General features: G+C 38.5%; 1 protein-coding gene across 1 annotated transcript in view; it reads right to left on the reverse strand.

Annotated features, from left to right (window-relative positions):
- LOC130858459 (sodium/glucose cotransporter 1-like) overlaps positions 1 to 14,358 on the reverse strand; it is a 53,468-nt gene that overhangs the window by 33,670 nt on the left and 5,440 nt on the right. The window contains 2 exon segments of the mRNA XM_057744914.1: positions 11,485 to 11,544; positions 13,052 to 13,156. Coding sequence (XP_057600897.1) covers positions 11,485 to 11,544; positions 13,052 to 13,156 — 165 coding nt within the window.

Here is a 14,358-nt window from a genome sequence, read left to right on the forward strand (position 1 = left end):
AAACTATTTTCCACAGTGGCTGTATCAACTTATATCCCCACAAACAGTGCAGGAGGGTTCCCTTTTCTCCACACCCTCTCCAGCATATATTGTTTCTAGATGTTTTGATGATGGCCATTCTGACTGGTGTGAGGTGATACCTCATTGTGGCTTTGACTTGCATTTCTTTAATGATTAGTGATGTTGAGCATCTTTTCATGTGTTTGTTGGCCATCTGTATGTCTTCTCTGGAGAAATGTCTATTTAGGTCTTCTGCCCATTTGTGGATTGGGTTATCTGCTTTTTTGGTATTAAGCTGCATGAGCTGCTTGTATATTTTGGAGATTAATCCTTTGTCTGTTACTTCGTTGGCAAGTATTTTCTCCCATTCTGAGGGTTGTCTTCTTGTCTTGTTATGGTTTCTTTCGCTGTGCAAAAGCTTTTAAGTTTCATTAGGTCCCATTTGTTTATTCTTGATTTTATTTCCATGATTCTAGGAGGTGGGTCAAAAAGGATCTTGCTTTGATGTATGTCATAGAGTGCTCTGCCTATGTTTTCCTCTAAGAGTTTTATTGTGTCTGGCCTTACATTTAGGTCTTTAATCCATTTGGAGTTTATTTTTGTGTATGGTGTTAGGAAGTGTTCTAATTTCATTCTTTTACATGTTGCTGCCCAATTTTCCCAGCACCACTTACTGATGAGGCTGTCTTTTTTCCATTGTATATTCCTGCCTCCTTTATCAAAGATAAGGTGCCCATATGTGCTTGGGTTTACCTCTGGGTTCTCTATTCTGTTCCACTGATCTTCCTTTCTATTTTTGTGCCAGTACCATACTGTCTTGATCACTGTGGTCTTGTAGTATTGTTTGAAGTCAGGAAGCCTAATTCCACCAACTCCATTTTTCCTTCTCGAGATTGCTTTGGTTATTTGGGGTCTTTTGTGTTTCCATACAAATCATAAGATTTCTTGTTCTAGTTCTGTGGAAAATGCCATTGGTAATATGAAAGGGATTGCACTGAATCTGTAAATTGCTTTGGGTAAGACAGTCATTTTCACAATGTTGATTCTTCCAGTCCAAGAACATGGTATGTCTCTCCATCTGTTTGTATCATCTTTGATTTCTTTCACCAGTGTCTTATAGTTTTCTGCCTTTTGCCTCCTTAGGCAGGTTTATTCCTACGTATTTTATTCTTTTTGTTGCAATGGTAAATGGGACAGTTTCCTTAATTTCTCTTTCTGCTTTTTCGCTGTTAGTGTATAGGAATGCAAGAGATTTCTGCGCATTAATTTTGTATCCTGCTACTTTACTAAATTCATCAATTAGTGCTAGCAGTTTTCTGGTAGAGTCTTTCGGGTTTTCCATGTATAATATAATGTCATCTGCAAAGAGTGACAATTTTACTTCTTCTTTTCCAATTTGGATTCCTTTTATTTCTTTTTCTTCTCTGATTGCTGTGGCTAAAACTTCCAAAACTATGTTGAATAATAATGGTGAGAGTGGACACCCTTGTCTTGTTCCTGTTCTTAGAGGGAATTCTTTCAGTTTTTCACCATTTAGAACGATGTTGGCTTTTGGTTTCTCATATGTGGCTTTTATTATGTTGAGGTAATTTCCTTCTATGCCCATTTTCTGGAGAGTTTTTATCATAAATTGATGTTGAATTTTCTCAAAAGCTTTTTCTGCATCCACTGAGATGATCATATGGTTTTTATCCTTCAATCTGTTGATATGATGTATCATGTTGATTGATTTGCATATATTGAAGAATCCCTACATCCCAGGGATAAACCCCTCTTGATCATGGTGTATGATTTTTTTAATGTGCTGTTGGATTCTGTTTGCTAGTATTTTGTTGAGGATTTTTGCATCTATATTCATCAGTGATATTGGTCTGTAATTTTCTTTTTTTGTGACATCTTTTTCTGGTTTTGGTATCAGGGTGATGGTGGCCTCACAGAATGAGTTTGGGAGTGTTCCTCCTTCTGCTATATTTTGGAAGAGTTTGAGAAGGATAGGTGTTAGCTCTTCTCTAAGTGTTTGATAGAATTCGCCTGTGAAGCCATCTGGCCCTGGGCTTCTGTTTGTTGGGAGGTTTTTAATCACAGTCTCAAATTCAGTGCTTGTGATTGGTCTGTTCATATTTTCTATTTCTTCCTGGTTCAGTCTTGGAAGATTATATTTTTCTAAGAATTTATCCATTTCTTCCAGGTTATCCAATTTTTTGGCATATAGTTGCTTGTAGTAGTCTCTCACGATCTTTTGTATTTCTGTGGTGTCAGCTGTTACTTCTCCTTTTTCATTTCTAATTCTGTTGACTTGCGTCTTCTCCCTTTTTTTCCTGATGAGTCTGGCTAACGGTTTATCAATTTTGTTTATCTTCTCAAAGAACCAGCTTTTAGTTTCATTAATCTTTGCTATTGTTTCCTTCATTTCTTTTTCATTTATTTCTGATCTGATCATTATGATTACTTTCCTTCTGCTCACTTTGGGGTTTCTTTGTTCTTCTTTAATTGTTTTAGGTGTAAGGTTAGGTTGTTTATTTGATATTTTTCTTCTTTCTTAAGGTAGGACTGTATTGCTATAAACTCTCCTCTTAGAACTGCTTTTGCTGCATCCCATAAGGTTTGGGTTGTTGTGTTTTCATTATCATTTGTTTCTAGATTTTTTTGATTTCCTCTTTGATTTCTTTAGTGATTTCTTGGTTGTTTAATAGCGTATTGTTTAGCCTCCATGAGTTTGTATATTTTACAGTTTTCTTCCTGTAATTGATATCTAGTCTCATGGCATTGTGGTCAGAGAAGATGCTTGATATGATTTCAATTTTCTTGAATTTACCAAGGCTTGATCTGTGACCCAAGATGTGACCCATCCTGGAAAATGTTCCATGTGCAATTGAGAAGAAAGTATATTCTGTAGTTCTTGGATGGAGTGTCCTATAAATATCAATTAAGTCGAGATGGTCTAATGTGTCACTTAAAGCTTGAGTGTCCTTATTTATTTTATGTTTGGATGATCTGTCCATTGATGTAAGTGGTGTGTTCAAGTCTCCTACTATTATTGTGTTACTGTCGATTTCCCCTTTTATGGCTGTTAGCATTTGCCTTATGTATTGAGGTGGTCCTATGTTGCGTGCATAGATATTTACAATTGTTATATGTTCTTCCTGGATGGATCCCTTGATCATTATGTGGTGTCCTTCCTTGTCTCTTGTAATAGTCTTTACTTTAAAGTCTAATGTGTCTGATATGAGTATTGCTACTCCAGCTTTCTTTTGACTTCCATTTGCATGAAATATCTTTTTCCACCCCTTTACTTTCAGTCTATATGTATCCCTTGGTCTGAAGTGGGTTTCTTGTAGGCAGCGTATAGAAGGGTCTTGTTTTTGTATCCATTCAACCAGTCTGTGTCTTTTGGTTGGAGCATTTAATCCATTTACATTTAAGGTGATTATTGACATGTGTGTTCCGATTACCATTTTCTTAATTGTTTTGGGTTTGTTTTTGTAGGTCTTTTCCTTCTCTTGTGTTTCCTACTTAGAAAAGTTCCTTTAGCAATTGTTGTAAGGCTAGTTTGGTGGTGCTGAATTCTTTTAACTTTTGCTTATCTGTAAAGGTTTTGATTTCTCTGTCGAATCTGAATGAGATTCTTGCTGGGTAGAGTATTCTTGGCTGTAGGTTTTTCCCCTTCAGGACTTTCAGTATATCCTGCCATTCCCTTCTGGCCTGCAGAGTTTCTGCAGAAAGATCAGCTGTTATCCTTATGGGTTTTCCCTTATATGTTATTTGTTGCTTTTCTCTTGCTGCTTTTAATATTTTTTCTTTGTGTTTAATTTTCATTAGTTTGATTAACATGTGCATCAGTGTATTTGTCCTTGGCTTTATTCTGTATGGGACTCTCTGTGCTTCTTGGACTTGATTAATTATTTCCTTTCCCATGTTGGGGAACTTTTCCACTATAACCTCTTGAAATATTTTCTCAGACCCTTTCTTTTTTTCTTCTTCTTCTGGGATGCCTATGATTCGAATATTAGTGTGCTTAATGTTGTCACCAAGCACTCTAAGACTATCTTCCATTCTTTTTATTCTTTTTTCTCTTTCCTGCTCTGTGGCAGTTATTTCACCCATTCTATCTGCCAACTCACTTATTTGTTCTTCTGCCTCAGTTACTCTGTTTATACCATCTAGAGTATTTTTAATTTCAGTTATTTTGTTGTCCATTACTGTTTGTTTGCTCTTTAGTTCTTCTGAGTCCTTATTAACTGTTTCTTGTATTTTCTGTATTTTGTTATCGAGATTTTGTATCATCTTTACTATCATTACTCTGAATTCTTTTTCAGGCAATTTTCCTATTTCCTCTTCATTTATTTGGTCTTGTGGGTTTTTTTCCTGCTCCTTTGCCTGCATGGTGTTTCTTTGTTTTCTCATAGTAGTTCAAACTTCAGAGGTTGCTTGTCCCAGCAATAAAGGGGTTTCAAGAAGACTGTCCAAGCCCCAGACTAATGGGTGAGTGTTGAGTCAAACAAATACTAAGTCAAGGAAACACATACATGTATAAGACACACAAATACTGAATCCAATAGAACATAAGGCTCTAGAAAGACCTGACAGAAGAACCCCAGTATGCTATCTGACAATCAAAGAGAAAACCAACAGAAATTCAAAACCAAAACAGAACAAAACACAAACACAAACAAACACACAAACAAACAAAAAAAAACACCACACACACACAAACACAAATCCAGGGAGATTTTGAAAGCTAGGATCAAATATAATAAAGAGCAAGAGTACCAGCAGACAGACTGAAGATTCTCAGAATGAAATCAGACAATTATACTTAGAACTAAGATAAAAACAAAACCTAATAATAAATACCAAAGCAGTGTGTCATCTGGAGAATAAAGCAAGGAAACAGAGCAGACCAATAATATTGCCTATAAGTATATTAAGATAAAATAAACTCAAAAAGGATAGAAGACAGGGCAACAGAAGAGCATAGTGTAACTGAATATATGAAAAGAAAAACAGAAAAGTATAAAAGATAGAGATGAAAAGAAGGTAGGAGAAATACAGTCAGCACTACAAAAAACTTAGCTAGAAATAGAAATATATAAAAAGGCTAAAAATAAAAATAGAATAAAAATAGAATTAAAAATGTTATAAAATACATAGATTCCTTAGGACTAAGATTGTAATTAAAAAAAACAAACAAACTAGAACTGACCCCAGAATGGACCAGATCAATAGAATTAATACTAATATTTCTGTTTCCTTGGGGTCTCAGCTGTAAGTGTCCTTCTACCCACCTTGGGCCTTTTGTATTATTCTGTGACCAGCAGAGCTTCCTTTATTGTTCGTCTGTAAGCACTGGTGTGTGGGGATAGAGAGGGTACAATAGTGGCTCCTTCCCCTGGGAGTGAGTGAGCAGTGGCGCCCTGCCTCAGTCACGGTGGCTCAGTCAGCCGTGGCAGTGCCTGTTGCAGAGGGACGCTGGTGGCTCAGGTGTAAACAGAATGTCTCCAGAGCTGGGCCACTCTGCAGGCTTTGGCTCTCAGCTGCAGGCACTCTAGGCCAGCCCTGCTCGGGGGTTTTTGTTACCCCTGAGTGCATTAGCTTGGCCCACAAGGGTCCTTCCTTTGCCCCTCACAGGCGCTGAGAGAGAGGCTACACTGACGGCTCCTCCCCCCTGCTTGAGTCAGCAGTATTCAGCCGCCACTATGGCCACACAGCTTTCCGCAGCAGGCACTGTCCGCTGTGGATTTCTTCCCTCTTGTCCTCTCAGCCTGTCTCCCCACTGCCAACAATGTTTCTCACCCTGAACCAGTTCACCAGTTCCCATGTTCCAGCTCCCAGACCCCCTGTTCAGCTGTGAATCAACGTCTCAGTCTGGACACGCTGAGCCGTGGTGCGGACACTCTGTGTGTTTCTCACTCCTTCCCATCTGCCATGGCTCAGCTGCTTTACCCTCTTTGAACAGTCCTAAATGCCTCCTTTCTCACCCAGGGAAATGCCCTGTTGGAGAAGGGGTTTCCCCATCAGATAAGGGACATTTCCCCAAATTCGGCAATCTCCCCTCTGTTTCAGATCCCCCCACCCTAGGGTGTGGGACCCATCCCTTTCCTTTCTTCTCCTCCTCTTTCTCCTTTTTTTTTTCCCTCTGTCCTACCCAGTTATGTTGGTATCTCTGCAGTCCTTTCTGGTGTCTGAGGTCATTTGCTGGTGTTCAGCTGATTCTCTGTGGGAATTATTGCATCTTTTGGTGTATTCCTGATGCATCTGTGGAGAGGGATGCATTCCAGGTCCTTCTACTTCACCACCATCTTTCTTCCTACTTGGCAGGCAGATTCTTAACCACTGTGCCACCAGAGAAGTCCCTCATTTTCATTTTTAAAGAATACTTTTGCTGGGTATAGAATTCTCGGTTGACAGGTTTTTCTTCGTTTCAGCATTTGACTATGTCATTCTGATGTTTTATGGCCTCCACTATATCTAATGAGATGTCATCTATTAACTGTGTCATTGTTCCCCTGTATGTAATGTGTGACTTTTCTGTTACCACTTTCAAAATTTCCTATCTTTGCTTTTAGCAGTTGCACTATGATGTAAACCTATGTGTAGTTCTCTTTGTGTTTTTCCTACTTGGTATTTAAGCTTTTTGAATCTATAAATTAACATTTTCCCCCTAAGGAGATATTTCTGGTTATTATTTCTTCAAAAAGTTTTCCTGCCTCTTTCTCTTCTCTTTCTGGGACTCCAATCACACGTGTGGTGCATTGCTTGATACTGTACACAGGTCTGTGAGGGTTTGCTCCTTTTTCTTCATTTTTTTCTCCTCTGTTCTTTGTCCTGAGTAATTTTTGTCTTCAAGTTCACTGATTCTCTCTTATGCCATCTTAATTTCACTGTTGAACCTCACCTGTGAAGTTTTCATTTCAGCCACTGTGCTTTTCAACTTAAGAATTTTGACTTGGTTCTTTTCTATAGTTTCAGTTTCTCTGTTAAGATGACCTGTTTGTTTACTCATTAATATCACATTTTCCTTTATTTTTTGGAACACATTTACAATAGCAGCTTTCAAGTCTTTGTTAAATCAACATCTGGGCCTGCTCATAGTCAGCTTCTATTTATTGCTTTTTCTCTCCCTGAGTGTGGGTCATGTTTATTTTCCCATTTCTTTGCATATCTAATAAGTCTTGGTTGAAGACGGGCCATCATAGATAATATGATGTAGCACTCTAGAATCTGTTTTGTTCTTCTGAGGATTAGTGCTTCTTGTTTAAGTAGAGAATTAACTTGCCTGGACTCAGACTACAGCATGAAAATGCTGTCCTGACCCCTACCCTGCAGTGCAGAAGCTCATGTCTGCTTGGTTTCCCAGCTTCCAGCTGCTGCTGACTCAGCCTCGTCCTCTGGAGGTCTTCCCTGCATGTGAGTTGCCTGGCAGTCAGTCAAGGATTTGGGCAGAATTTATACTCAGATCTGGGGACTAACCCTCTCTTTGGTTCCCTTGTTTTTGGAGCTCCCCTCCTAAGTTTCAGGTTGCTTTGCCAGCCCTCAGTTCTGTCCTTGATACCTCCAACCAGTATAACTTCTTCCACTGCCTGCCCTGCGAGGCCTGGGAACATGCTCAGTCACTGGCACAGCAAACTCACAAATCTCGCCAGGCAGTCGTGTCTTTGCACGATAGATCTCCTTTTTTTGGCTTGGCTCCCTGGGATCTCAGGTGTGCATGTGTACTTTGGTGGTCAGCCAGAGATTTGGGCGCTTTTTTGGGGGCTTTTTGTATCTTATTTAAAAATCCTTCTATACCTGAAGGACATAAAGATATTCTTTACTTTCTTATAAAAAGTTAGACAAATTTTTGCCTTTCTTATTTAAGCTTTTAATCAGTCCAAAATTATTTCTGTGTAGAATAGGGATCCTAATTTTATTTTTTTCATATGATAACCAATTGATCCTCCTTTCTTCAGTCATCTGCAATGCCCTCAATATCATAAATCAAGTGTTTATACACGAGTGTTTCTGGGCTTTTTCGCTCTTCCTTGTGTCAATGCGTTTACCCCTGTGTCAATACCAAACTGTCTTAATTACTACAGCTTTATAGCAAGCCGTGCTATTTGGTAAGGTAAGTCCTTCTTATTTTTCTGTGATAGGAATACCTTTGCTATTCTTATGCTTTTGCTCTTCTACATACATTTTATTTACCTTTTTCCAGATTTACTGAGCTATGACATACAACACCATACAAGTTTAAGGTGTATGATGTGATCAGATATACCTATATGTTGCAAAGTGATTACCACAGTAAGGTTTAAGTGAACATCTCCATCACCTCATATAATTGCCACTTTTTTGTAGCGAGAACACTTAGGATTTCCTTTCTCAGCAACTTCTCAGTGTATAATATAGTATTGTTAACAATAGTCACCATGCTAATTTTTTTAAAGATCTTTTTGATGTGGACCATTTTTAAAGTCCTTATTGAATTTGTTACAATATTGCTTTTGTTTCAGGTTCTGGTTTTTTGGCTGCAAGGCATAAGGAATCTTAACTCCCCAACCAGGGATCGAACCCATACCCCCTATACGGGAAGATGAAGTCTTAACCACAAAGATGAAGTCTTAACCACTGGACCACCAGAGAAGTCCCATCATGCTAATTTTTAATCCATTCATCCATTCTATGCCTTTTGATTAGAGAATTCAATTCATTTACATTTAAAGTAACTATTGATAGGTAAGGACTTACTAATGCCATCTTGGTAGTTGTTTTTTGTTTTGCAGTTTCTTCCTCTCTTTGTGAATTACTGATTTTCCACAGTAGTATGCTTTGGCTCCCTCCTTTCTCCTTTGTGTATCTAATATGGCTTTTTGCTTCGTGGTTACCATGAAGCTTCTATAAGACATCTTATAGATATAACAGTCTATTTCAAAGTGATAACTTCGAATGCATATGAAAACTCTACCCTTTTACTTCCCACCTGACATTTTATGTTTCTGATGTCACAATTTATCTCTTTTTATATTATGTGCCTATTAACAAATAACTGTACCTACGGTTTTTTTAAAAATACTTTTGTCCTTTAACCTTTAAACTAGAGTTAAGTGGTTAACATACCTCCATATTACCATATATGGATAGTTTGATTTTGACTACCTACTTACTGTGTTTTCATGTTACTAATTAGCATCCTTTCCTTTCAGCTTGAAGACTCCTTCCAGCCTTTCTTATAAGGCAGCTCTAGTGGTGATGAACTCCCCCACCTTTGGTTTGTCTGAGAAAGTCTTTTTTTCTCCTTCATTTCTGAAGAACACCTCTGCCAGATAAAGTATTCTCAGTTGGTAGTCTTTTTCTTTTGCTACTTTGAATATATCATCCCACTGTCTCCCGTCCTGCAAGCCTTCTGCTTAGAAATCCACTGACAGCCTTATGGGGGTTCCCTTGTATGTGATTTTCTTTTAATTTTTTTTCTTTTCCTGCTTTTAAAATTTCCTGTCTTTGATTTTAGACAGGTTTATTATAATGCATCTTGGAGAAGATAGTTTGGGGTTAAAATTGGGGGGGGGGGGCAGTACCAATGAGCTTCATGCTCTTGGATATCCAAATCTTTCCTAAGATTTGGGGAGTTTCCAGTCTTTATATAAGCTTTCTACCCGCTTCTCCCTCTCTTCTCCTTCTGGGACTCCAGTACATGTAGCTTGTTTCTTTTAATGGTGTCTTACAGTTCACATAGGCTTTCTCCACTTTTTCATTCTTCTTCCTTTGTTCTCCTCTGACTGGATAACTTCAAATGACCTATCACTGACTTCACAGACTCTTTCTTCTGCTTTGCCAAGCCTGCTGTTGTTCTCTATTGCATTTCTCATTTCATTCAATGTAATCTTCAGGTCCAGAATTTCTGTTTGACTATTTTTATGATTCCTATCTCTCTGTTAACCTCTCATTTCCTTCATGTATTGCTTTCCTTATTTTGTTGAATTGTCTTTCTGTGTCTTCCTGTAGCTCACTGAGCTTCCTTCAGACAACTACCTTGAACTCTTTATCAGGCAAATCTTTGGTTTTGGTTACTGGAAAATTATTGTCTTCTTTGGTGCTGTCAAGTTTCCTTGATTTCTCAGGTTTCTTGAAGCCCTGTGTTGCTTCTCTGCATCTGAGGAAGCAGTCACCACCTCCAGTTTTCACTGAGTGGTTTTTAGAGAGAAATACCCTCCATCAGTGCTGCTAGGGATTCTGAGGCTTTCTCAGACCTTTCCCTTGGATACAGCTGCTTCACCTGTCTTCCCTGATCCTACAAAGTCAGGCTGACGGCCTCGGGTTTGCTTCCCTCCCTAAGGGTGGTGCTGAGTGCTCATCTGTGTGTGTTCCCAATCCCGCAGGGTCAGGCTGGCTTCCTGCGTGTGCTCACTAGCTTCATGCCAGGGATCGACACTGCCACACTGGGGGTAAGCAAAGGGAGCTGGCCACGGTGGGGAGGTGTGTGTGGGTGAGGCATACAGAATGTCGGGGTGTCTGTGGGCCAGCTAGGGAGATGTGCAGGGAAAGAGCCCCAGCGGCTCACTGGCAGGCTTCCTGATAGAGTCTGCAAGGGGGTTAGTACGGTTTGTGTTCCTCTGATGCCATCTGAGAGCCCTGGGGGCTGCTCTCCCAGCCCTTCCCGCCCCCTGGTCACATAGCACACCTGAATATTCTAGATGCAGTGAGAAAGAAGTAGGTTTTTTTGGCAGCATCCTGCACAGCTAGAGGAGCTGGGCACTTACACGCTCTCACTTTCCCCCATGGGAGAAATCCCAGGGTGAGACAGTCTCTCTTGGCACCAAGCTGTGCCACCTGGGGGAGGGGGGACATGGGTAAAGTGAACGTGTCCCTCTCGCTCTCTTCAATGCATCCAGTCGTGGGTATATTTTTCCAACAGCATGCTCCTGTAAGTCCACAAATGCCCTCTCACCTGTGGATGACTGCCTAAACTGGAGTTCTTTGACAGAAAGCTCTTATTCTGCCATATTGGTGACGTCACTCCATGCATCCCTGTGGACGCTGGGCCTGGACAGTCTCTTCTTTGTTCTCTCTCAGCCAGACACTTACATTTTTGTCCCCTTATCTCCTACATACATTTTAGAATCAGCTTGTCAAGTTCCTCAAATATCCTCTTTTGGATTTAGGGAGAGCTAACATTTTTAGGCTGTTGTCTTCCAATCATTAACAGAGTTGTTCTCTTAATTAATTTAGACCTTATTTTTTAACAAAGTTTTAAAATGTTTGCTATAAAAGCCTTAAGAGGTGAACTCTTGAGTAAGGTCCAGAATGAAACAGTCAGCAGTTACTGGCTTCTGTTTACCCAAGTCAGAATGATGTTATTTCAAGCATTTCTTAGGATTTAGGGGAGTCAGTACAAGGATCAAAACACTGAGAAGTTTATCTTGTCCTCTAGGATGTTTTTATGTACATATGCAGTATTTGTAAGAAAACACGTTGTAGAGAATAGAGTAACTGATAATGGATACTCACCCCAGCCTCAATGTAAATAGGAGAAAATACCCAACCAAGAACACAGAGCATAAATGCAGCCTGAAACCAAGAAAAGAAGAGCAATTACATCAGGGTCCCACCTAGGCTAAGCTCTTAAGATAGTAACTGAGATGTAAACTCAGTTACTAGCTGTTTTGAGCCAACAAATGTATCACTACTGGGGACCTTGCAAATAACAGCCCAGGCATAAACCTTCCAGTACAACAAACTTAACTTATAAGCACTTGATCTTTACCCATAAAGGGGTGCATTCTTAATTTGAGAGGGTTAACTCAGCCAATTTTCAAGGTATTTATTAAAATTTATTGTTTGCCTACTTCCAGATAGGAATGAAGGTGGCTTATAATTAAACAAAAAAAAGACAGTTAAAAAAATCAGAAAGCATTCAAAGAAATGGTAGAGAAACTATACCAAACTATACCAAAATTTATTGAAATTCAGTAATACATTTGGCTCTGGCTTTCTTTACAAAGAAGGGGTAAGTACGCTGAATATACAAAGGAGATGTGAGTAAATTCTGAGAGGTAAATGGTGGTAAAGACCACGCTCCTTATTAGGTGTGGAATTGACTCTGTGAGAAGTATTGTTTATTTCTACAGTCTACCAGAAGAAAGATGAGACCCAGAAAGTAGTGAGCTTTCTGATTTATCAAAAAAAAAAAAAAAAAAGCCAGGTGATTTATATAGAGATAGGTTAATTAACCCAAGACACATAAATTCACTTATATTAACTTAGGTGAACAAATTCTATGTTCTACAACAAATATGTTCCACAGGTTAAACAAATAATCCATTTTATAAGTTTTATAGTTGAAACCTGGTATTCATAGGAAATCAATTAGGAGCTTTTTAGTAACCAGCTGAATATCTCAAAGAACTCAGTTGCGCCTTTTCTCAATATACAGTTGACCCTTGAACAATGTGGGGGTTAGGGGCACTGACCCCCATGTAGCCAAAATCTGCATAATGCTAAATCTGTCTCAAAAACAAAGGAATTGATCAATGACTCACCCAAGGGCAGGAAGCTGAAACAATCTGGACAGAATCAGGACCCAAACCCTAGTTCTTTTGATTCTACATATTGTGATCTCCAACTGAACACAAACTTTTCCCCACATCTAGTCAATTTAAAGATCTGCGAAATGAAAACACAAGTACTATATGTATTGAAAAAAATCTGCATGTATGTGGACCTGCACATTTTAAATGCATGTTGTTCAAGGGTCAACTGTATACTGAAAATGTGCACACATATATATATATGTGTCTACGTACACACACACACATATATATGTGTACATATATATGTAAATGTTTATATATATACATATTTTAAGTGTTAATATGATTTTTTCCCTACCTGACTAGTCTCCTAACTGTATCCCTACGGTCCTTGGAATGTACACGTTCTCTACCTCTTCATTACTTCACTGAGAAGAATGAAAACTAGCACAATCTTGTTGAGAAATCAAAGACTTGGTTCCTTACGAGATTCGTGTGGACAACAATAAAGGTGCAGGTCAGCTGCTACAGAAGGCACTACTTACATTCCACTCGAAGGCCCCAACAGCAATCCCTGAAGACGCCCCTTTTCCAGCAAGGCCCATAAAGTGCCCAGTGCCAATGTTCGCAGCAAAAAGAAAAGCACCTATCTAAAAATCAAAAGACAATTACAGATCAGAATTCTTAGTCTAACTCCAAAAACTATTTTCACAAATGTAAACTCAAACTGAATTTTATCAATACACTGCCTCGAAAGGGATTATACCCAGGGCAGAACTCCCATTTGTATGTTTTCTATAGAAACCCTAACCATAAATTAGAAGTCAAGTAAAAAGGGATGAAGGGAAAAAGCATTACCACCTTTCTTATGTTGCCACCCTCCACAGACTTACTTGCAACTGCAGAAACATTAGCAGGAGTGTAACTTCACCATTGAAGTAATTTAAAAACATTGACTATCTAACTGATTATAAGAGAATGGTTAAAATACTAACGTACATGAATATGATGAAATACAATGCAGCATACAGAAAGAATAAAGGAACTCTATTAAGTGGTAAAAATAAGGTAAACAATATTTCTAATATAATCTCATTAAAATTTTGTGTGTGCATGTTACACTTGTGAACCTGTATGTATTTATACAGATGGTAGTGATTCTGGTAGTATATATATTAAAAACACTTCTGGGGACTGGAATCATGCTTATGAAAATGGAATGGGGAGAAAATTTTAAGTTCTATACTTGGATTGTAACTTTGTTTTTTTTTGTTTTTTTTTTTTACAACCAGCATCTGTTACTTTCAAAATAAAAAACCCCAGAGGCATTGAAAATGAACAAAATTCCTCCTAAGCCAATTTTAATTGAGTAGAGATAGCTGCTCCATTCAAAATTCAAATCCAAATGCTGTGCTGTATTTGACACAAGATACACTTAAAACCAAATTATTGAGAGGCTGAAAATAACAAGGCCTTTTAGGTAAAAACAAACAAAAAACACAGCATTGACAATAGTAACATAAGATAAAGTTAGCATTCAATACTAAAAGCATTAAATACGACAGAGGTTTGGTTTTTCCTAAAACCAGGAAGCATAAACTGCACTGGTAAGACATAATTGAGGACACTCAGGCACCAAACATCTTAGCAGCAACAAATATAAAGCAAAAAATCATCTTAGAAGAGGCCCATAATAATCACTCAAGTAGTTATTTTCACTATTAGTAATGTTTGCTACCCTTTCTCATAATAATGAAAAACTACGTACAGTCTAAGCTGCCCGATAATAAGGTATATAAATGGTGTAACGTCCATATGATATATAACATCTCTATCTACCTACCTAGGTGTA

The sequence above is a fragment of the Hippopotamus amphibius genome, chromosome 8 (assembly GCF_030028045.1).
Source record: "Hippopotamus amphibius kiboko isolate mHipAmp2 chromosome 8, mHipAmp2.hap2, whole genome shotgun sequence".
Classification (NCBI taxonomy): Eukaryota; Metazoa; Chordata; class Mammalia; order Artiodactyla; family Hippopotamidae; genus Hippopotamus; species Hippopotamus amphibius.